Source organism: Pseudorasbora parva, chromosome 17 (assembly GCF_024679245.1).
Source record: "Pseudorasbora parva isolate DD20220531a chromosome 17, ASM2467924v1, whole genome shotgun sequence".
Classification (NCBI taxonomy): domain Eukaryota; kingdom Metazoa; phylum Chordata; class Actinopteri; order Cypriniformes; family Gobionidae; genus Pseudorasbora; species Pseudorasbora parva.
In genome coordinates, this window is record NC_090188.1 from 23,210,996 (window position 1) to 23,233,956 (window position 22,961).

At 38.5% G+C, this 22,961-nt stretch overlaps 2 protein-coding genes across 5 annotated transcripts; one reads left to right on the forward strand and one right to left on the reverse strand.

The window, feature by feature from the left end:
- The first annotated feature begins 1,995 nt into the window (after positions 1-1,995).
- pcnx4 (pecanex 4) lies at positions 1,996-16,246 on the forward strand. Of its 4 annotated transcripts, XM_067420862.1 has the most exons (12): positions 2,021-2,133; positions 2,405-2,614; positions 3,368-4,144; positions 5,752-5,934; positions 8,250-8,770; positions 9,819-9,919; positions 10,012-10,131; positions 10,206-10,566; positions 12,124-12,227; positions 12,323-13,470; positions 13,581-13,767; positions 15,469-16,246. In XM_067420862.1, exons 3-12 carry the CDS (start codon positions 3,441-3,443, stop codon positions 15,718-15,720), a joined length of 3,681 nt encoding a protein of 1,226 aa, XP_067276963.1. In that variant the 5' UTR covers positions 2,021-2,133; positions 2,405-2,614; positions 3,368-3,440; the 3' UTR covers positions 15,721-16,246. The 4 variants fall into 4 exon arrangements, with proteins under 4 accessions (XP_067276960.1, XP_067276962.1, XP_067276963.1 ...); XM_067420859.1 differs by lacking the exon at positions 2,405-2,614 and having other exon boundaries at positions 1,996-2,133; XM_067420861.1 differs by having other exon boundaries at positions 2,016-2,614.
- A 141-nt stretch (positions 16,247-16,387) lies between these two features.
- dhrs7 (dehydrogenase/reductase (SDR family) member 7) lies at positions 16,388-22,375 on the reverse strand. Its single transcript, XM_067420864.1, has 7 exons — positions 22,066-22,375; positions 19,355-19,507; positions 19,042-19,148; positions 18,148-18,387; positions 17,927-18,049; positions 16,684-16,899; positions 16,388-16,584 (listed from the first exon to the last, which is right to left on the reverse strand). Exons 1-7 carry the CDS (start codon positions 22,193-22,195, stop codon positions 16,537-16,539), a joined length of 1,017 nt encoding a protein of 338 aa, XP_067276965.1. The 5' UTR covers positions 22,196-22,375; the 3' UTR covers positions 16,388-16,536.
- Between the last annotated feature and the right edge of the window lie 586 nt (positions 22,376-22,961).

Below are 22,961 nucleotides of genomic sequence, written 5' to 3' on the forward strand. Positions count from 1 at the left end.
TATTTGATAAATATTTTGAGTTTTTACAAAGCGTTAAAAAAGTTTTTTCTTGAAGACAGGTTGTAGCTAATTAATGTGTAGTTGCAAAACTTAGCCATTGAGGGTTCCCATAGGGCTGGTTTACAGCCTCAGTGAGCGAGTGGAAATCAGTAGCACATATAACGTATTAAAGGACTATAAAATAAATAATTGTAATATTTGTTATCATTGTCATTTTTATAAGTTTTATAAATATTATTAAATCATCACATAGAACATAAGAAGAAAAAATGGTTTTGCTATCATTTCATTTTATCTGTACATTATTATCCAAAGGCATAATAACAATAAATCTACATAAATATTATTATTTTATGGAATAATACCATCACGACTGTACTTGAACACTGACATTGACTGATAACCATTAATAACACCTGCACTATTGCCAGCTTTGCACATTTGTGTCAGTTTTTTTTTTCCTAGGACAAACACATCAACACACACACTTCAGAGTTTTGCTAGCAGCTTTTCTCTAAGACATAAAAGCCCACTCTGTGGTGGAATAGTTCTCGTTACAGCTATGGCAAACAGTGATTTGTGTCAGACTGTGACACTGAAAAGAGAGCAGAGGTTTTAGTCTGATGTGTTTATTTTCAGTGGGCTGTATTATGAGGGCAGTTAACAGCACAGCTGAAAATCCAATGTCTGGAAAAATTCAAAGGCAATCACACACATAATGTGTTCAGTAAAAACCTGTTATCACAGCTCAAGGTAATTCTCTTCCTGTTTTGCTCTGGAGTATAATGGTGGGGGGTTGGCAGAGGAGAGAGAGAACCAAAACCGACAGAATAAAAGAAGATATGTTAAATTGTGGCGAAAATGAGAAAGGAAGGCCCGAGTGAATGCTGCTGAATTTAATGGTGGACCTGCTGTGGAAATAACACAGAGCACAGTGTGTTGTCCAACTTCTTTTTAAAGGAAATAGAGTTACAGCTAAGCCTTTTACAGCAGGACAGTTCCTTCCTTTTTATCAGTTGATGTCTCTTTTGCTGTTGGTCTTATGCAGGGATGTGTCAGATTGCCAATAGTTTGTAATGATTATTAATTATGAATTAATTAATTTCCCCCTATTCCTTTAGATTTTATTTTTGACATGTGCATTTTTAAATTCTTGCCCCCTGCCCTTCACACCATCATTTTTTCATTCATAAACTATAAACTGTTGCTGGAGTGACTTCCCAGTGATTTATTGACTGTTGCTTTGATTTATGTGTCTAATAAGTAAATATTTCATATTTTGTCTAAATATAGCCTACTAGATAAAATAATCAGTTAAAATGTCAAAATAATATTATTTCATTACATTCACGACCATTGTTTTAATATATATTCTAACATAAAAATGTTTCCTCGTTTTTTTATTTAATCTTTAATTATTTATATTTGCCATTTAAATGTAAAATGTTCTTGCAATTGTAATAATCCAAACTAAATGTGTAAATCCAAATCTTGAAAATGGGTCTCGATCAAATTATCAGTTTTTATTATTTTTATTTTGCTCTTGATTAATTAAACTGTAATTAAAGCCTTTCAATAACCTACAGTAAATTAAAGAGAGAAAATAAAAATAAGTGGCATAGAACAGCTGTAAATATCAAACAAAAATAATATAATTGAGTGTTTTTTAGCACTATTTGTAAACTACATGAATCAGTCAAAATGTCATTGGGAGCGAAAATTACCTTTGAAAAACCAGCACTAAAGTAAAATGGATTAGGTTTAGGCTAACGTTACCTGATCCGTGATAGCAAAACATGTTTTTTTTTAACAACTGGCAGCCTACCTTTTTAAATTACAATAAAAACATATTGTTAAAAGGTAGTCTACTGCATAACCAGAATTACTTTATTGGTTTGCAAATCTGACATTTTATCGTTTCATTGCTAATTCCGTGAGGAACCTACTGTGGGGAACAGAACTACTCCATACGTAAACACGTAACTCGGTGTGACGTCTAGCGCCGCCCTTTAGGCCGCATTGCTCAACTGCAGCATCCGCAAAAGCGATGACGGATAACGGGTCCGCCGCTTTATCCCTACACAAACCCGCTACCCACCCATCCAACGCCTCCCCAACATTTTAGATTTAGAGGTATGTGAAAATAAAAACAGAAAAGGCGGTTTTATTCAAATTTTTGCCACGTTGAAAAAAAAAACGCCTTCTAAGCCCAAACACGAGCTGCTAACGCTAGCCGCGCTAACCAGTTTAGAGCCGCTTCTCCTCGGCGCCCTTCTTTATCTGCTGTGTTTGGAGGAAACCAAGACGATATTATATTGTAATATGATATAAGAGTTGTGTGTTTGGTTATTGTAATGGTCTGTAAACCAGTTGTCACGGAAATGTTTGCCTTTTGTTGTCATAGCTGCAATGTTAGCATGTGAACAGATCATAGGACACAAATCAACAGGACTGCATTAAAAACCTAAATCTGAGGATCATAACTACAAATCAAAAGATAAAAGCACACAAATCACAGGATAAACGGCGCTGGTTTGATGCTGATTTACTCCGGATCACCTTCTGGCTATTATCTATCCGCGTGTTATTTTGCTCGTGCAGCATCAACAAACAGGTAAACTGGAACTCGAGAGAAAAAAATACACAGACGCTTTGAGCTTATTGTTAAGGCAAGACACCACAGGTGAATACGGAAAAAATATATCAACATTATTCCCCTGCTGATTAATCACACAATTATTTTTGTATTTCAAGTTTTCTGAAATGTTAAATATGCTTTTTAATATGCTGTTAAATGTTTAATTATACAATTGAATATGCACAAAATGTACATACATTTTCCAGAACAGAAATCTGATTATTGGATAAAGCCAAGTTCCAAAATCATGTTTCATTTTGTTTACCTAGTTAAAGGTGATACAGAGGGGTTTTTAGATGTATAATTTTATCACTTCATAAATCAGAAAATACTGCCAACAGAATAACATAATTTTAGGAATAAAATGATATATGAACAAAACAACTGAAGAGGCTTTGTGCAGGAGAAAAAAAAAGTAAAGATGTGTATTGTAATTTAAGTTTACAGACTCAAGTAGATAAAGTGTAATAAAATAAATACTTAAATATGTATTTTGTTTGTTTTTCCACTAATCTCAGGACATTTTATGAAAGCAAAATAGCCCCAAATTTCAATATTATTCAGTGTGTGAAAAAACGACGGGGTTGTCTGCAGTGTCTTGCCTTAAATACCTAACAGAAGAGTTTGAGATGCTTCTGTTTTCATAATTAACTGCTCTTTTCTATTTATATCCTATGAAAAAAATTATAATTGTGTATATTGTAGTATTGTGTGTTTGTGTGTTTCCAGCAGGGCATGTGTGTGTGTTCCAGAAAAGCCGGGGTGAGATGACCGGGTCTGTCCCTCCCACGTTGCGTTCATCATGGGGCCTGATGTGCCCCTGCTTAACGACTACAAGCAGGAGTTCTTCTGGAAGCGCTTCCCTCAGACTGTCTTAGGTGGGCTGAGGCTGAAACTCGGTTACTGTGCCCCACCATATGTCTATGTGCACCAGCTGGTGTTATTCCTGACACCATGGCTGTTGGGAGGCATTGGGACCCTCTTGTACCAACTGAGGGTGCTGGATGAAGCCTTTGCGGGCGTTGTTTCAGGTGTGCTCATGCTGGGTGTGGGTGCCACCCTTCAGGGACTAGCACGGTGTGTGGCACGTAGGACAGGATTGGTACAAAGGCTGCCTGCTGTCAATAATATTCTTGCAGACGAGGAGGAGGTGGAGTTTACTCACTGCGTGGCTCCTGAGACGGTGCAATTTGTGGTGCCTGGAAAGAAGTTTGTGGGAAATATAGTTTTGCACACCTTTCTTGCCGGCACACTATGTGGGTTGTCCACATGGTACCTGCTGCCGGACCGACTGAGCAGCCTGTATGGGCACACGGATGCAGGACTGGGAGCTGTCGTACCTTTGTTTGCCCTGAGCTGGATGACTGTCTGTATCGGGGAGTATTCGCTCATCGTCAACACGGCTACAGAAACGGCAACTTTTCAGCCACAGGATACATATGAGATCACACCGCTAAACAGACCGCTCTACATACTCTCTTTCATCGCTGTGGACCTGGCTCTAAGGTAAATCCACCACTACTCTCTGACAGCGTATAGGTCAATGATAAAGTCGGTCCACAAGAAAAAGGACACAACCTTTAAAAATAATTGTTTGAAACATACATTTTCATGAATTATGAATTTATAAATATCATATACACTACTGTTTAAAAGTTAGATGTCAATAAGATTTTAACTTTAATACTATGCTAAGAGAAGTACAAAAAGTATACTTTGCTCACCAAGGCTGGAAAAATGAAAATGGAATACTGTTAAATGTAATTTATTTCTGTGATGGCAAAGCTGAATTTTCAGCATCATTACTCCAGTCTTCTGTGTCACATGATCTTTCAGAAATCAGTAAAATTTCTCATTATTGTCAATGTTGAAAACAATTGTGCTGCTTAATAATTGTGGGGGAACCGATACATTATTTTCCAGGATTCTTTGATAATTAGAAATACCAGTATTTCAGACAGGTCCACTTGAGTCAAAAAATACAATAGACAAACTTTTAGTTAACTTTTTATTGCTTATTTTGCATACATTTACAATGGCTCTGTTCTAAATTCCCCATCCTTTCCATGAGCTCCATGAAAAGCTAAGACAGGGTGCAGCAGCTTCTGGGGACAACCTCACAAATTTCCAAACTAGGAAGGGATCTTAAATCCCCTTGTTTAGAACAGAGCATGCATTAATGACACAATTGACACTGATCAAGTTGAACACATTTAAGGAGGAGCTGGGGAGGAGGTAGGTTGCAAAGCAGCGTGCAGTGGAAGCAGCAAGCAGACCGACTGAACTAAAGATGACGCTCTGTCTGAGAGTTGCCAATTGAGTGCATTGGAATTGGATCAGCTGATATGGGCGGGGTTGGAAGTTTCAAATTCGAGTCAATGTTTGATTAGTTTGAATTAGAAATCTTTTTAACATTATAAATGTCTTTACTTTTTTTAACTATTCAATGCATCCTTGCTAAGTAAAGGTATGAATTTCATTGAGAAAAAAACAAACAAATTCTGACCCCAACCTTTTAAGGGTATATATATAAAAAACAATTATATACAATAACAATAAACAATAACAAACAAGTTTTTTTATTTGCCACACTACTTAAGGGTTCTTTTAATGGCTTTTTTCTTTAATGATGATCTTTCTTCCCTTCACAAAATATGAAAGGGGTCATTATTTTTTATGTTTTCTGAGGTGAACTTATAATGTTAGTATGATTTTTTTTTTAAATCAAGAATTGTCATAATTTATAAACAAAAAAGCCATTTCCTACCATGATTTTAGCCCTCTGAATATTCTAAAATTAGAAGCATACTCATCATAGAAGACATGTATGTCATTCATTGTATGAACTACTTAAAAAAAAAAAAAATGGATAGATTACAGACTAAAAAATGCATGTCAGTGACTCATATATGTGAGCTTATACTTTAAACCTGGCATTATGTACTGTAAAAATGAATGGTTCTAATGTTAAATTGCTTTTGCTATTCGTCTGTAAGTCACTTTGGATAAAAGTCAATAAATATAAATGCTGTGAGATCGATTTGAGTTTCTTCTTTGAGACTTTGAGACTGATAAATGTAATGTTTGAAGTGCATCTCATTCTCTCCTCTCAGGTTTTCAGGTTCTGGTGTGGTGGAATTGCAAGTAGCAGCTCAGGTGCTTCATGTGATGTTTGTGGCTCTGCCAGTGCTTTGGGCTTTGGGAATGCTTTCTCCGCTGGACGCTCTTCTGCTGTGGGCCATGGAACAGACCTTGGTGTATGGCCTGGGTGGGTCAGCCATGTCCACCAACATCAGGTGAGCCATGAACCCTTCTTTCACTGGTACCTTGTCTTACATTACCAGACTTCAGACTTCACACATTTAAAGAATATTTAGAAATCAAATTAAGATTTATGATTGCATATCAATTTTCCATCCATACATCATTTCCGTAATATTACTTGCTTCTCAGATAGCCATGTTTTAACCACATTCTTTCTTTTTAACGGAATACATTTAATAGTTTTCACAATGAACTGATTTATGCTTTTTTATTTTGAAAATATGATTATTTAAATAAAATCTAATAGATGCTTATAGTTTTTAATTAACTATGCCATGCATAAATCTTCTCATTTAATTTATGTATGACTTGACAAATATGCATCATATTATATTGATATGTTTTTATGCTAAAACTGTGTAATCTAAATGAATGAGCATTTTATATATAATTCAAATACATTAATCTTAAAGGTGTCATGAACTGTTTTTTTTTTTTTTTATACTGTTGTCTGAGGTCAACTAATGATTTCCGTGTGTTTTTTACATTAAAAAACATCATAACTAATAAGTAATAGGCTATTTTCTACACTGGTTTTGAGGTTCTCTCCAAAACGCTTAATTTTGATGGGCGTGCTGCACTGGAGACTTGGAAGTAATTGCTAACGGCTAGGATTGGAGAAGATTTGCATATTTAATGAGCTTAAGCCTAGTTCACACTGCCTGATTTTTGCCCCGATTTTGAGTCGCCGACAGGTTTTGTGAAATCGCCGTCAAATGCCCGAGATCACAGGCAAATCGGTGCTCGTGCACGCAAGTAACAATCACGCAGTGTGAAGTTGATTGTGTGAAGGAATCAAAGACGCGATCAGAGAGAATCGCCGACGAGTCGCCGACGCCGGTGAGATATTTGGCATGCTAAATATCTGGACCTGTCGGCGATTCAAACTCCTGCTGTGTGAACTGCGTTCTGACTGAAAATTACATCGGCGATGACCGACAGCCAATGAAAGAGTGAGATACAGGGCAGCGGGAGGTTCAGGGAGGAGTTATAGAGCAGAATATCAGTATTTTAATAGATATATTTACAATTCTATCAAACAGAAACAAAGGCCAAACATTTGCACATCCAGCCACAGCAGCAGCACATTACAAAATTGTTTATTTACCTCAAACTGTCTTTCCAGAACACAATCCTGGCTCCCTCTGTCTCTCCAACAATTTCCTCCGCCACAATCTTTTTTCTTTTTCTTCACAAATCAGCACACATACAATTTGAAGCAAACTTTGTGCAGTTTATCATTTTTAATAACAATTCCAAGTCTCGCGCGCGAACTCCGGTCAGACGCATGTGTGATCTCGCGTTGTTTACTTGTCACATCGCACGTGTAGTTGGGAAACGTAGTTTGCGCACGGGAAAGAGAGAGTTGTCGGCGATTCTTCCTCTTGTTCAGTCATGCAGTGTGAACTCCTCTGTCGTCAAACCATCGTGCAGTGTGAACACAGCAGAGACTGAATGATACCACAGATAGTCATGCAGTGTGAAAAGAGCAGTGACCCGACAAGTTTGAAAATCGTGCAGTCTGAACTAGGCTTTAAGCTCCCGGTCAGTTAGGTGACATGAGAGAGGAGATAATGAGGGAGAAGCGGCAACCAGAATGATTCTCTCAACCATAGGTCTCGTAAACATCTTTAACAAACAAACACAATGATTTATTTCTCATCGACCCGCGATTGATTGGACTATAATTTTAAATTACACAGCCCGCAAAATCGGACGATATAAGCGCAAACGGCACACACATGTTCGCTGCGCACGCCGCCCTTCAGATGTCAACTCGAGAGAGAGAATAGCAGAACAGAAACGGAATATAATAAGATTCATCGGCCTGCCCGGGACGTTGAGCTTTTTAGTCCTGGCCCATACATGTCTGAGTCCATCGTACTAAAGGTATGTTTCTGTTAGACACGTACACATAAGCAAAACGATCTACAACAATGCAATACTATTACATATAAATTATTATATGTAATAGTATACTTCATTAAAATAAATTAAGTATCACACATTCCTAATATTATGATCCGAAGGAACCTTATGCAGCGACTGAGCACGTTTATTGCTGCTGGCTTATGATCGACCGAACTGCTCAATGAGTCGGTGGGCGGGGCTACTAAATTACACGTTCTGTAGAGGTGGTGTTTCGTTGAGCAGTAGCGTAAGTATGAAGCACAGGACCGTTTGCTTAGCCTGGTGTCTATAAAAGCTTTTCGTTGACTAACAAGGAAGTTTTCAGCTCTGAAACTTAGAAACCCTTTTTTTTTTTGTTGCTTTTTTTTCCCTTCAGGCTCTTGGTGATGTTTCTGTCATCCGTGTGTGTTGCCATCTGTAGCTTCTTCATTCCCTCCTCATTGGGTGTGGTTCTATTCACCGTCATCATGGGTTACCTCCTCAGCCAGGACCTGACCCAGCTGCTGGTGCTGGTCAAGGGAACCTCTCCGACATTGGGTCTGGGCTGGTGGGGGCTTCCTCTTTCACTGCTGTTCATAATAGGAGCCTTAACTGAAGCTGGACTCCTTCATCAGCTGTATCTAATTGACTCTGGGAATCTAACGTTAGGTGTAAATTCTGTAAAGCATTGGGAATCTTCTGTGGTACCTCCAAGTCCTCAAGAGGCTATCGGCTGGCTCCTTATTGCTCTTTTTCTCATCACCCGTCTGCTGAGAGAGCTCCAGGGGGCTTGCGTGCTTGGAGGTGCCTTGCTCAACCCACTCTACCCCAAAAGGGTCATGACTGCCCATGCTTTCAGACGGAAGACTCATGGTCTGCGTGTCGCTGGAATCATCCGGAGGATCTTGTTGAACCTGGGTGAGGAGATATTTGCACTGTACCAACCAAACAGTCCTTTATCTGTCAGAGATGTTCTTTCCATTTGGCATTATGGTCTGTTGGAGTGAGATGTTGACTTTGCACGCATTAGAGCTGCACGATTAATCATTAAACGATTGCAATCTCGATTCAAACACCCACACAATCTTATTCCTAAATGACAACGATTCGACTGTCTATTAAACCTTTGACAGGTATGATCACAACGAACATTCAAATATGCATTGACGCTGCCACTGACCCAGAGAGAGCAGTTGTCATGTATAGGTATGAAACAGCTTCACAAACAGTTTTTTCAACCACACAGTATAAATATTTCTGTTACAAGTATTCATGATCACAGAAGAATAAGTTTATAGTTCAGATTACAACAGCAGGTGGCGAAAAGTGACTGATAAATGTTTTTATCTGTCATTGAATCATTCATTCAAAAATCAAGTCATTGTGAGTGAGTCTTTAAATCATTCATTCAAACCCATTTAATAAATTAAAATTATTAAATATTTTTTAAATGAACTGCAACAATTAACATTGTCAGAACCTCTACTAAATTACAATTTATTTTGTCTAGTTGTCTTTAGAATCGTGGGAGAATTTGTCTCAATTTATCCAAAATCGTGCAGCTCTAGGGATGCATGATATCTTATTAGAATTTTTTTACATTCATCGCTTTTTGTCAGTATTGAGTATAATTGTAGATATTTAATTGTGCATGCACTTTTTGTTTTAAATTTGTCATTTGCTAAAGTAAATTGTTCAAAATAATTTAATAACACTGTTTAGCATATATATATATAGCATATATATATATAAAATTGGTTTATCAATACTGATCAGACCTTTTATATTGGTGCATCGATTCAGTTTATTTAGAAAAAATAGTATAGCATTCATAATAAAATATAAATTATAATTATAAGTAATTTATATATTTCTATTAATTGCTTGCTAACACAAAATAATGCCTTTATGTGTATAATTTGATGTTTTTCATATTTGACTTTACATTTCGTTTTTGACTTTACAGTGAGTCCGTTGGCTATGATTGCTTTCTTGTCTGTGGATGAATCTCTAGAGAAGCTGCACACAGCCTCTCTCGCCATTGGCTTTACACGGGCATTCAGGATGGTAAGAGCATTTAACAGTAACCCATCTTAAAGCGTTATGAGGACATGCACAGAACTATTTGCCCCCCAGACTCATTGACCTTTGTACGGTAGGTGTGGCAGAGCTCTGAGGCTGCTCTGCTGCAGATGGTGCTGGTGGTGATCATTAGACTTGCAGGGGGCCACAGTGTTGCACGCTGGCATGAGTTGGGCACTACATTGCAGCTAATTCTGGTGAGCCAAATGTAACAATGCATTTACTGTAATTCAACTGCAGGAATGTTTGTCTAATAACCTTTTTCTTGCAGGTCTCTTTGGTTGTGAATCGTGTGTCACAGTTTGTATGTAAGCTGAGTTTCGCTCTTACGGTGTTGATTACATCCTGGACGGAGAGTAAACAGCGTCGTCAGTCAGCGGGCACTTTGTTGGCACTTAACGCTGCACTGTGCCCTCTTCTGCTGGGTGTTGTGGCTCTTTCTGCCCTTCTGTCTGCCCCTCTGCTTCCTTTATTCACACTACCTGTGTTCCTGGTGGGATTTCCCAGGCCGCTGCGCTCGTGGCCGGGCACCCCAGGCACCGCCTGCCCTTGCCCAGATTCTGTTTATTACCAGCAGCTCTGCAAAAGACTGGCATCAGCTATCAGACCCGCACTCGCTAATGGCGAATTTGGTGAGTGACACCAGCTGAAAAACATGAGTTTCCTCATCTTTATGATGTTGTAAAGATCAAAGTGCATGGCAAATAAAGTTAGTGTCTCCTAAAAGAAAGAATCGATTCTGAACTCCAGTCTGACTTCCCTGATGTATCTGTAGGTTTGTAACAAATTTGCATAATGCAAGCCTATGTTCTTCATTGCATGCCAAATGTCTACTTTGATCCTCCCTTAAAAGGTGCACTATGTAGGATTTTTGCAGTAAAATATCCAAAAAACACTAGGCCAGTGGATATATATTTTGTTCCGTTGAGTTCTTACCATATCCCAAATGTTTCCATCTATTTGTAAATTGTGAGAAAATTGCTATTTTAACCAAGAAACCGGGACATCTGAGGAAGAGACCTGGAGACCTGTCTCCTGTTTTATTTGGCAGAAACGCTTTACTCTTAGCAGTGTGCAACAAGTGTCACAGCAGCCACTAAGCAAACACAGAATAACGTCATAACATAATTTTAAACACTATAAAATGTATCTAATATGATAAACAGAGCTGCTTTACCTCATACTCATGACCGGATAAGTGGAAATGGCGCCGCGCGACTGTGCCTCGTCATAATAAAAGTCCCTTGCTCGTGAGCTGTGGGTTGTGTAATAATCGCTCCAGCCACCTTGCTCAGCTCCTACAAAACTCGGTCCTGCTCTTCTTCACAGTACAGTTATGTTAATAACTGCATCCATAAACATAATTTCTGCCCGAGTCCTATCCCATTTCCTTTCCACTGGCTGTGAGGTGAACACCACAAGTCCCAAGATTCTGAGCTTAAACTTGGCATCATCAAACTACGTCTTTGTTTTGAATAAGCGCCCTCTAGCAGACAGAAAAATGACATACTGCACAGTTAAACACTGTAATCATAGCAGAGAAGCAACCTGTTGACTTGTCGATATGTCGAGAAGTTGCTTCTTTTATGCACTGCGAATCCACTTTGCTTGCACTTCTAAAAAATGAGGACTCGAGCTGGAATTTATACAGTAAATACAACGCCATTGTTTACTGTTCACCGTTTCCACAAAAATATTAAGCAAAACTGTTTTGAACATTGAGCATAATAATAAATGTTTTTTTGTACACCAAGTCTGCATATCAGAATGATTTCTGAAAGATCATGTGACACTGAAGAATGGAGTAATGATGCTGAAAATTCAGCTTTACCATCACAGGAAAAGGGACATTTTAAAATATATTACAATAGAAAAAAATTATATTCCCAATATTACTGGTTTTACTAGTAATGTTGATCAAATAAATGAGAGACTACAATGTTTTAAAGCAGAAGTGTAAATGTAAATAATTGCTGAAATCCCCTATTTATATAATTTAAAACATTTACAGTAGCAGATGAGCAAGTCGCTGAATAAGCATTACAAAAAATGGATTTGGAAGTCGATAGGCTATATACTTTGTTTTTATTATTGCTGTAGAGTACATGTTAAGGAACATGATTAAATATTGTTAAAAAAGCTATTTTTATGAAAATTTGCAGCCCTAACATTCATGCGTCTGGTTGCAGGTTCCTGTACTCCGGGATCTCATTACCTTGGTCGCTTTCAGGGTCGACTTCTGTGGATCTCTGTTCTAGAGAGAGGCTACGGCTATTGCTCTGTCAACATAAAGGTATATCTTTGACTTGAAACAAACTCAATGCTTTATTTGGTGGTCTACATAGCACCAGTTTATGAATTCTCATCGGCTGCCATGTTTTACCACAGGGTCTGGAACTACAGGAAACATCATGCCACACAGTGGAAGCTCGGCGTGTGGATGAGGTTTTTGAAGGAGCCTTTGATCACGTGGAGCGGCCCGGCCAGTGTTTCCGACTTTTGAACCCTCACTGGGGTAATGCTCTGACCCCCTGCTCTATGTTGCCTGTCAGGGTTTACTCTGACGCCCAGAACGTTCTAACAGGAATCATTGACTCGCCTGACCACCTGCGTCAGCTCAACTCTGACTTTCTTAAAACACTAGTCTGGATTTTATTGCGTTACTGTGTACATGAATTGACACGTGGTGCTCGGCGAACTAAAGGTCAGGGTGTACAGAATTCTGGACGCAAATCTCAGAGCTCCCAGCATGCCGTGCCCTCAGAGCCAGATCCGGCTGTGGTTACAGTCGCCATGGACTCTCAAGTACGCCCTGAATCCTCTTCATCCTGTCACTTGAGGGGGCGGGACAGCTCCAGCCTCTCATCCTTTGCTGATTGGTCAGACGAGGATGATCTCTTCGGTCCAGTCACCATGCGGCGACCGATGAGAATGATGGTGCGGACAGATGAAGGGCAGACCGAGTTAGGGTTGGGAGTGTCTCTTCCAGGTTCTGTTGAAATCCACAGCCTGTATGAGAGCATGGCCCTGTCTTCCCTCCCTACACTTAGACCTCTGGGTCTGGGTTTGGGACTCGGCCTGCCCATCGTAGATAAAGGGAAAGATAAAATCCCTGCACGCACTTCGGCCACCGTCCCAAGTAACTCCCAGCCTCTCCACTTCACTAGCCCTCACTCAGAGCTCTTCTCTCTGCCCGCAGAGTGGCGCACCGCCCAATTCACTCCCTCCAAACTCCAGGTACTGCGACCCTGCTTCCCAGAGGCCTGGTTCTGCTTCTGTTTGTCCCAGCTGGTGGTGGAGAGCTTTGGGGAGGGAGAGTTTGAGCAGGTGACAGTGGGTTTGCAGGAGGACCGTGCCCTGCGGGAGCTTTATACCCAGGTGGTGCTATCATGCTGTGTGGCACTGGGGGCAGATGCTCAGGTGTTTAGCCCCAATCTGCTGTTCAGGCTGTATTGCGGGGACGGCCCATGGACCGAGGGACTTGAGTGGCTCCGAGCCAATAAAGAGCTGCATCAGCTCACACTCAGGGCTTTCAGGTAACAGACAAACAAGATTCAGTTTACATTTTACATCAAATGTGGCCTTATATCAGCTACATTTTGTAAAATGTGACCGGTGTTCATTCATTGTGTGTGTGTGTGTGCAGGTACAGTGTAAAACTGTTGGTAGATCAGGCATCTCTTGGTCCGGTAGAGAGTCTGGATGAGCTATACACAACTTTACAGGATTACCATGACAACTGGTTCATCGGCCTGGTAACAGACCACAGTTGGCAAGACAGTGTTGTACAAGAGAAGCCCTTCCTATTCTCTCTCGGACATGATCTCACCATGGTAAGTACCATATTTCCTAGAATGTAACTATGGTTACCAAGCAATAACTGTTAGTTTTAACTAGTCATGATGATAATGTTGCTTCTTGATACTCCGAAATTGTGCTGGCTAGGCTTGGTCTGTTGTGTTGGAAAGGAATTCTGGGTTACACTTTAAGGTGACAGTTACATTGTCCTCAAAGAAGTACTGAGTAATATTAATTAACCACATGTACTATAAAGTTACGGTTAAGATTTGGTTTAGGGTTAGTTACTTGTAATTATGCATAATTGACTTTTATTACTAATAGTACATGTAGTAACGTGTAACTATATCGTCTTAAAATAAAGTCTTGCTGAATTCTGCTTTAACTGAAGGGTTAGGACAGTGTTTCACTACCTTTTTTCGGTCATGGCACCCTTTGAAAATGTTCAAAATTTTGTGGCACCCCCTCGCATAGGTTACGTTGGGGTGTAACGGTACAGATTGCTCACGTTCCGGTTTGTATCAGTTTTTAGGTTCGGTTTTAGGTTTATGGTTTCAGTACGGTTCGGTTTTTGCTATGTTCAGGAAAAAAGGACTACTGTCAAATAAAAATAAAGAAAATAAGAACAAATAACTTAAATACAAGCAGCAGCACAAATAAATACTATTGAGCAAAGATGATAAAATAAACAATGCTTTTCAGGTTTTTCAGGTAGGTCTAACATTAGTTTTAGGTAGATAAATTGAATAAAGTAATCAAATGTAAAATAACTGCATATTTAACTGTTTAAATTAAAGATCAATCCTTATTAAACTTACAAAAGCTATTCAATCAAGAGCAGTGAACAATGACCTTATCTTTTGTTTGACATTAAACAGACCGCAGTAAAGGCTACTGCCCCTTTAAGACCTAATGCAAGGATATGTGTCGTCTTTCTCAACTGTATAAAGTTTAGTTAATGCATATAAAGACTGTCTGCTAGGATACTTTTCACGATGGACATGTTGACATACGTTTTGTGTGCGTTTGTCCATTCAAGCGCAAGACTTGAAAGATAACTCATTTGCGCTGTGAGACGTGTGCACACTTTCGGATGAGCAAATATACTCGGGTGATGATGGCGGTGAAAATGACTGGTCATACGGCAGCACTTGCATGCATTGCATTGAACACAGTTTTCAAAAAAAGACTGTTTTGCCCACGTTTTTTTTTAAGCAAGCATGTGTTTTATCGACAGAAACATACATAAAGCATTATTTTCAAGTTACAACCCATATTAAAGATGCGTCATCAGATGTGAGAGGAACCGCAGTGCAAGTGCACCTTTTACATGGCACCCCTGCTCTCGTCAGATGGCACCCCGGTTGGGAAACGCTGGGTTAGGACACTGTTATATTGATACATTTCTAAACAATATGTTTGTACAATATTGCATATTTTGTTTATTTATTGATATCAGTTGATATTTAATATTACTTTCCTCTATCTATCTCTGCTCACATTAAATTTAGCATTTTAAACATGTAATTTTAGTTTTATTAAGACAAAATGTTAAAGAATTTAACATCAGCCATTTATTGGTCATAACAGGAAAATAATGATCAGCTGATCGGTATTGGCTAGAATTGTAATATTGGTCTAGCCCTGCTCTTCATGCATGATCAATTTCCTTGAGTTTACAGATTGAATTTCTCAAAAAGTTGATCATTTACAGATGTGTTATACATTTTTCACAGGGGGCATATACAAGCCGTGTGTTGTCCCTGCAGGAGAATCTGGTCCAGGTGGGAGTTTTGAATGAAGAGGGTGTGAGGGGCCAGTGGGCCAACCTGTCATGGGAGCTACTTTATGCCACTAACGACGACGAGGAGCGCTACAGCATTCAGGCCCACCCTGTGATGCTGAGGAACCTAACCGTTCAAGCAGCTGACCCACCTCTAGGATATCCCATCTACTCATCCCCGCCAATCCACTTACGTTGCTTATGATCGTCACCTGCCCCACCTTTCATTTGTTCCCTCACACCCCTCCTGAAGTCAGCACACACACTGATACTACCAGCACATCAGTTTCTGCTTTGTACAGGGTACAGTGAGTTATTTTATTAAATGAATGTATGAAGCACTTCAAATTGCTACAGTTGTAATGACATTTGGCTTCTGAACTCATTCAGACATAGAGCCCAGGTTTATTATTTTCTCTGGGAAATGTACTCCATTTTCTCAACAACGGACCTCTGGATGTCCTTGACTGAATCTCACCTCACACTGAGCTTCCATTTCACATTTTATTTAATTCTTGTTAAGCATCATTCAAGAGCCTTGAGAAAAAAAGAAGCAGGAAAACCGCTGCCCTTTTTTAAAAAGCCTGTTGGTCATACTCAAGTATGTACCTTGGTTACTGTTTTCAATGGTTATGCTATTGTTTTTTATGTGACCACCTTGTGTTATAAATATCAAGGTAAATTGACTCTTGCACCTATGCTCATCCTTCCTGGACTCTGTCTTTGTATAAATGTGTAATTTTATGTATAGAAAAAATACAGATGTTTTGTATAAACCATTTTCTGTCGGTTTTGTTCACACAAACTTGAAATGTTACACTATTAATTTCTATTTATAACATTTTAATACTAAAAAAAGCACAATACATAAATCAACTTTGATATTAATCTTTATTTATATAGCAAGCTAAATGTTTTCATATTTAATGACATACTGAAATAGTATGATGATGGTTCAGAAAGTCTCACCATGTCCTTCTGCAAAGGAATGCACAAATCACTGATTCTTGAAAGGAGATTTTCAATTTGCCTTGATCTTTGGCTTGCTGAAGTATGCAGAGTCTGCGTCCTAGGAAAGAGAAGATGATTCCAATAAGAATATTAATGTAATTTGTAGCGTAATTAAATCAGTTCAGGGATCTGTTTCCAGCCAGCTTCCCATACTCACCAGTCCGGCTTTGAAGTTCTTCACACGTTTTCTGCCTAGAACTTTAGTCATGTACCAGGCCAGAGTGGGAGTGTACTGCCACAAATAGCAGAAGAGTAGAAAGGGCTGCTCAGCGATCCACATCTCTTTCACATGGTTAGCCAGACCTACCAGAGTGAGGTGAACGCAGCGCTCTGTGGACATCTTATGTGTCTGATCACCAGGTGTGGCCACAGGCTGCAGACAAAACAAAAAAACAAATACTTTTTAGCCAAGCAAATGCAAAATACACTAAGGCCTGGTTTCACAGGAAGCGCTTAGATTAGGCCTTACTTCAATCAGAACATTTAAGTAGCTTTGATTAAACGTGCCTTAGAAACGAAACATCTGAATATCTGAGACAAAACAATGGTACTGACATATTTTAAGACGTGTCAGTGCAAGTTGATTTCAGATAAAACAGCTCAAACCTCCATTTTAGTCTGGGATTAAGCTTAAAGGGTTAGTTTACGCCAACAATGTCTTACCCTAATGCCGTTCGACACCTTTTAAGACCTCCGTATATCTCACTACAGTGATTGTACAATAATATGAAGTGATGAGAATAGTATTTGTGCGGTTATGAATCAGTGTATTGATTCATTATTCTGATTGTGTGTCAAAATCATGTGACATTGGCGATCCCAATCTTGAATCGATACACTGATTCATAACGTTCAAAACTTTGTTTTTTTAAATCGGCCATCACTATATAAGTTTGCGCAAAAAAACTATTCTCGTTGCTTCATAAAATTATTGTAGAGCCAATGTAGTGAGATGGACTTTTTTAATGACATCTTTAATGCCTTTATGGGTCTTGAGAGAGGAAATGACATTGGTGTCAATGGAGGCCTTTCTGAGCCATCGGATTTCAACAAAAATATCTTCATTTGTGTTCCGAAGTTCTAAAAACTCTAAAAACTTTAGGGTAAGTAATAATTTACAGAATTTTCATTTTTTGGTGAACTAACCCTTTAAACCTTGTCTGAGAAACCGGGGAATAAGTATTTTGATTTCATGATCAATTAATTTTGTGTAGTGCAGATTATTGTCATTACGGTATATTTATATACCATTATAGGTTTTATTCATATTTTAATTTAGCTTTTATCTCATGTAAAAAAAATTGTATTTTAAATATTTGTATTGTTGTTAGTTACCAAGGCAACATTCCTTCTTTTTTTCAGCGTTTTTTTACTTCACAAAACAACACTTGTGCAGGTACCTTGCCCAGCTCCTCAGTGATGGCGTTCTGAACGATGCTTGATACTACAGGTCCGGGGCAGATGGTGCTGATTGTAATGTTTGGATAATCAGCGAGTTCTGTTCTCAGAGAGTTGAAGAAACCCTGCAGAAACCCAACAAATCTTTCAAGACTGTTTTCCAGACAATGTTGCTCAAGGGTAGGCAGATTCTCTGGGAATTCTGTCTACTGTTTGCTCTCACCTGCAGCGCGTGCTTGCTGGCAGCATAACCCGTTGCCAGGGGCACCCCTACAAAGCCTGCAACGCTGCTGACGGTTGCTATGATACCGCTACCACGGCGGATCATGGCGGGCAGCACCTGCTTAGTGACAGATATGGTGCCAAGGTAGTTGAGCTCCATAAGTGCCTGGTACACATCCACATCAGCCTCTATGCACAGCGAACGCTGGGTCCGGCCTCCGTTATTTATCAACACATCTATCTGAAAATGCAGATACAGACACGCAAACAATTAAGTGTTTTTTAGGGGGAATAATTTTACTTATCTCTGAACATTTCGTTTTTTTTTATTGCTTGATGCTCAGATAAGGTACAGGATAATGAAACAAAATTAGTAAGGAGAAATTATGCTATGCAATGCTATTATTTACTGTGTTCAACAAACGTCTCTGCAAACTTTTAGTTTTATTGTCGTGTAATGTAGAAACTTTAGGTAACTGATGCATTTTATTAGCTTAAAAATGTGAATGTTGATCTTTAAGTTTGTACATCTCCCGGCTGCTTTTATATTAACGCAACATTTCAACAACGTCTGGTTTCTATTGTATTGTTCCAATTATTAATGTAGCCAGTGCATAATTTAATTCTTAGATAGTTAATATTCCTTAATCTGCTCTATTATATATATATATATATATATATATATATATATATATATATATATATATATATATATATATATATATATATATATATATATATATTCCTTAGGTAGGAAAATTAAATCAACAATTAATATTCAGAAAATGTCAAAACACTATTTTGTTGTCAGTACCATTACTGAAATATAAATCCATAAGCAACTATTTAAAAGAAACACACTGAAGATCGGATATGAAATACATATGGAATTTACATCACCAAAGTGCTTCAGAACTGCCTCAGTTTTTTCTTGATGTGATGCGCGGTCCAACAAATCGAGTGGAAGAACAAGAATGTCGCCATCCTTTAGAGAAGAGCGCTCTAAGAAAAAATACATTTTCGTGTCAGAAGGTCATGGTGAATGCTTTTAGTACAAAACTGTAGTCAGGTATTGGCAGCAAAGATACTTGTGTGCACATTCAGAGCCACACTCTAGGAGCATGAATTGCAGTGTATTTAATTGACCTCTGAGTATTTTTGAGTTTATTTCAAACTTTTAAAAATTTCACGAGCCTGTCCATCCATACCTAAGCAAATGCGCTTCACCCTCTCCAGCTCATTCTCCCTGCGGGCAGACAGCACTAGCCGAGCACCGAGCGCAGCGAGCTGAAGGGACAACTCCTCCCCGATGCCACTGGACGCTCCGGTAATCCACACTACTTTGCCTCGCAACTTTGACTCTATGAAACGAGTACAAAAAGCAACTTATATTTAAATGATGGATTTATTTAATAATTAAGTTATTTTAAAAAATTGTGAATAAAGGTATACTAATGGAAGGAATGCAAGAAGAGTATGATTGTAAACTCAGTAAATAGGTCAGTCTAAGAAAAAAAAAAGCTTTTTCTTGTTTTTTTACACACACACACACACACACACACACACACACACACACACACACACACACACACACACACACACACACACACACACACACACACACACACACACACACATATGACATATTGGATAAATGTTAAAGTAAAAAAAAAAAAAAAAAACACTTTTCTTTTTTAAAGGAACACTCCACCGTTTTTAAGACTAGACGATTTCCTAGATAGATATTGACTTGGGACTATATTATGGGGAAGCACAGGTGAAGCACTGCTACTTGGGCACAGAGATATCACAGCTCATCCTCACATCCTCTGACTGTTGAGCGATAGCAATGTTTTGTGTGATATCTCTGCGCTCATAATATAATCCCAAGTCAATATCTGCCTAGGAAATCACCTAGTCTTAAGATGCATCGCTATTTGTACTCGTTGTGAATACCCAGGCCACAAGAAGTAATTAGGTTTTTTTTTTTTTGGTGGATCACTTTTACTCAGGACTTGCTAGCTGGCAACATAGGCTTCCAATCATTATGCTAAGCTAAGCTAGCAGCGACCCTGCCAAACTAAAACAATGCATGCACTGAGACAAAAATGCATTTGCCCACATATCTAAATGCTGGACAGAAGTTGAATAAGCCCTATTTCTAAAAACGATGGAGTGTTCCTTTAATACATTCATCAGGACACATTTCTCAATACTTAGGTCACCTTTTCAAAACTCTTCACGGTGAGTGCAACAGTCTGTGGGCTAAACTGTGGATCTTTCATTGCTTTGGCAGCACAAAATGCATTCAGTGACTACTTCAAATGACATGAATTCTTTTCTCACTTAGATCCAACACCAACTATGTACCTAGAGGCAAATTTGCACATTCCTACGTACTCTTTTCAAAAACTGTTAAACAAATAATTATTAAAACAGGAGTTTGCAACATTTTTAAATACCATTTTGAATTACTTTTTTTTTTAAATACTATCAAAACTATAGTCTTTAAATTTCATTACCATATACAAAAAGGAAATACATTTGTATTGTAATATAAACATGGACCATGTAATGTACTGCAGTGTATTATAAACAGTAGAGAGCAATTTTACAAAAGCATTGTATAATGCTACTGCTAGTGTTATAGAAAATGCATTAAAGAGCATATTGCAGGTTAGAGACTCCAGTGAGTCAGTGTATAGAAAAATAATGTAGGACCTACAATTTCTTTAAAATATACTTGTAAATACGCTAATAAGGCTTTTTGAGTCGTTTTTGTGAGAAAATTTTACTTCCGCATCTAAAAATGCGCAAACCGGAAGTGACATAACGAGAGGGAGAGCCGTGACTTTCAACCATAGGAAAACAATGGATCGTAATGACAGTTCGGACGCTGAGGAAATTATAAATGTTTATTAATACTCATATGGCACTCATATGGTGTTTGGTGGGTTTATTGCATTTTGAATATGAAATTAACAGCTGTGCCAAGATGAAAGTTGGTTAGAAGTGTGTGAAGGGAAGTTTTAAAAAAAGTATTGAGAAATGTGTCCTGACTGCTGATTGTAAAAACTGTTATAACATTGCATAATCTCAAGTTTAAAACATAAGTTAACTGCAAGGTACCCCTTAGAAAGAATGTGCCAAAAAAGATATCTATCCAAAATCCTTGTCGGGACATTTTTTGGTCCCATGAGGAAAACAGCTTATAAATCATACTAAGTTAACGTTGTTTGAAAATGTACAGAAAGATTTCTGTGATGGGTGCTGTGGCATACAGTTTGCAGTATAAAAAGTCCCCAAAAAACATGAAAATCCAAGGTAGGTAGGGGTAGGGGTAGGTGTGTGTGTGTGTGTGTGTGTGTGTGTGTGTGTGTGTGTGTGTGTGTGTGTGTGTGTGTGTGTGTGTGTGTGTGTGTGTGTGTGTGTGTGTGTGTGTGTGTGTGTGTGTGTTTTCCGGTGGGGACTTTAACCTGAATGGGCACAGACCGAGTCGTGACACAGTGGGGAACTAGGAAACGAATAAAATAATATATACTTTTTTTTATGTAAAATGTATTTTGTGTGATGGGGTAGATAGAATATAGTAGTGAACCAGACGCGCGTGTGTGTGTGTGTGTTTGTTTCGTTTAACCTTTTTAAAAGTCAATAGGCTACTTTGCTATTACTGTAACGTTACTTGTCACATTTCGATTGTGACCGCCACAAACCAAAACTGGGCCGTTAGAGCAAGATAGTTAGTTAACCACAGAGTGCAAATCCCACAATATTGCAGCAATGTGTTACAAATGACTTTGTTGCTCAGTAGCCCAGGGGTTGAACGTGCGTTTGTACAATACAAACTTATTTCAATGTAAAAAACAAATGTATAGGTCTACATATTCTAATTCATCAATGTTGCATACTGTTAGATTACCTGGTGTGCTGCCGAACCTAGTCGCCCATAATAAAGTCAGATCAGCGTCGGCGAAGATAAAGTGTATCAACTGCGTTAGTAAATAAACCGCGATCCCAGCGAGAATCACACAAAGCCAGCATATATCCATAATTTCTGCACAAGAACCGACAAACGTGACAACAAAATGCAGCTATTTCACAGAGTAGTGTCTGACTGAAAGCACTGAATCATCCGCAAGCTGAGCGCCTGTGTTACGGCCGGTTACGACATGATTACTTTAAATTACATTATGCTCATGAGCACCAAGTTCAACGAACGACCCGGCAGAATCTACTGTACTATTCAAAGCCTTCCGGGTTAAACTTCTGAATGGAACCTATTTAAACAGCCCCACGTTTATTTAACATTTGTCTCTGTCTATCTAAATGGATGGATGGATAGATAGATAGATAGATAGATAGATAGATAGATAGATAGATAGATAGATAGATAGATAGATAGATAGATAGATAGATAGATAGATAGATAGATAGATAGATAGATTTATTGTGTGTTCTGTTATCAAAATGAATCCATTATGTTTTATTTGATAGATCAAATGTCTGTCCATTTTATTTATCATGTATTATATAAATAATTACATAAGCTATGCATTAATCCTTTAGAAAACAACTTGAACTCTATAGCTTGACATTATCTCTTCTCGTGTTATTTCCCACCTAATATATTAACACCCATTTAATTGTGTATAAATGGGTTTCTGTTATTATGTGGCTCTGGGAACTTTTTGTTCAGTCTGAGTTAGGGTTAAAAAATGCCCAGAGCTTGACAGATGAAGGATGCGGTACTGATGACGGGGTGATGGTGGTAAAAGAATTATGTATAGAGGAATTGATGAATGAACGACCGATGGG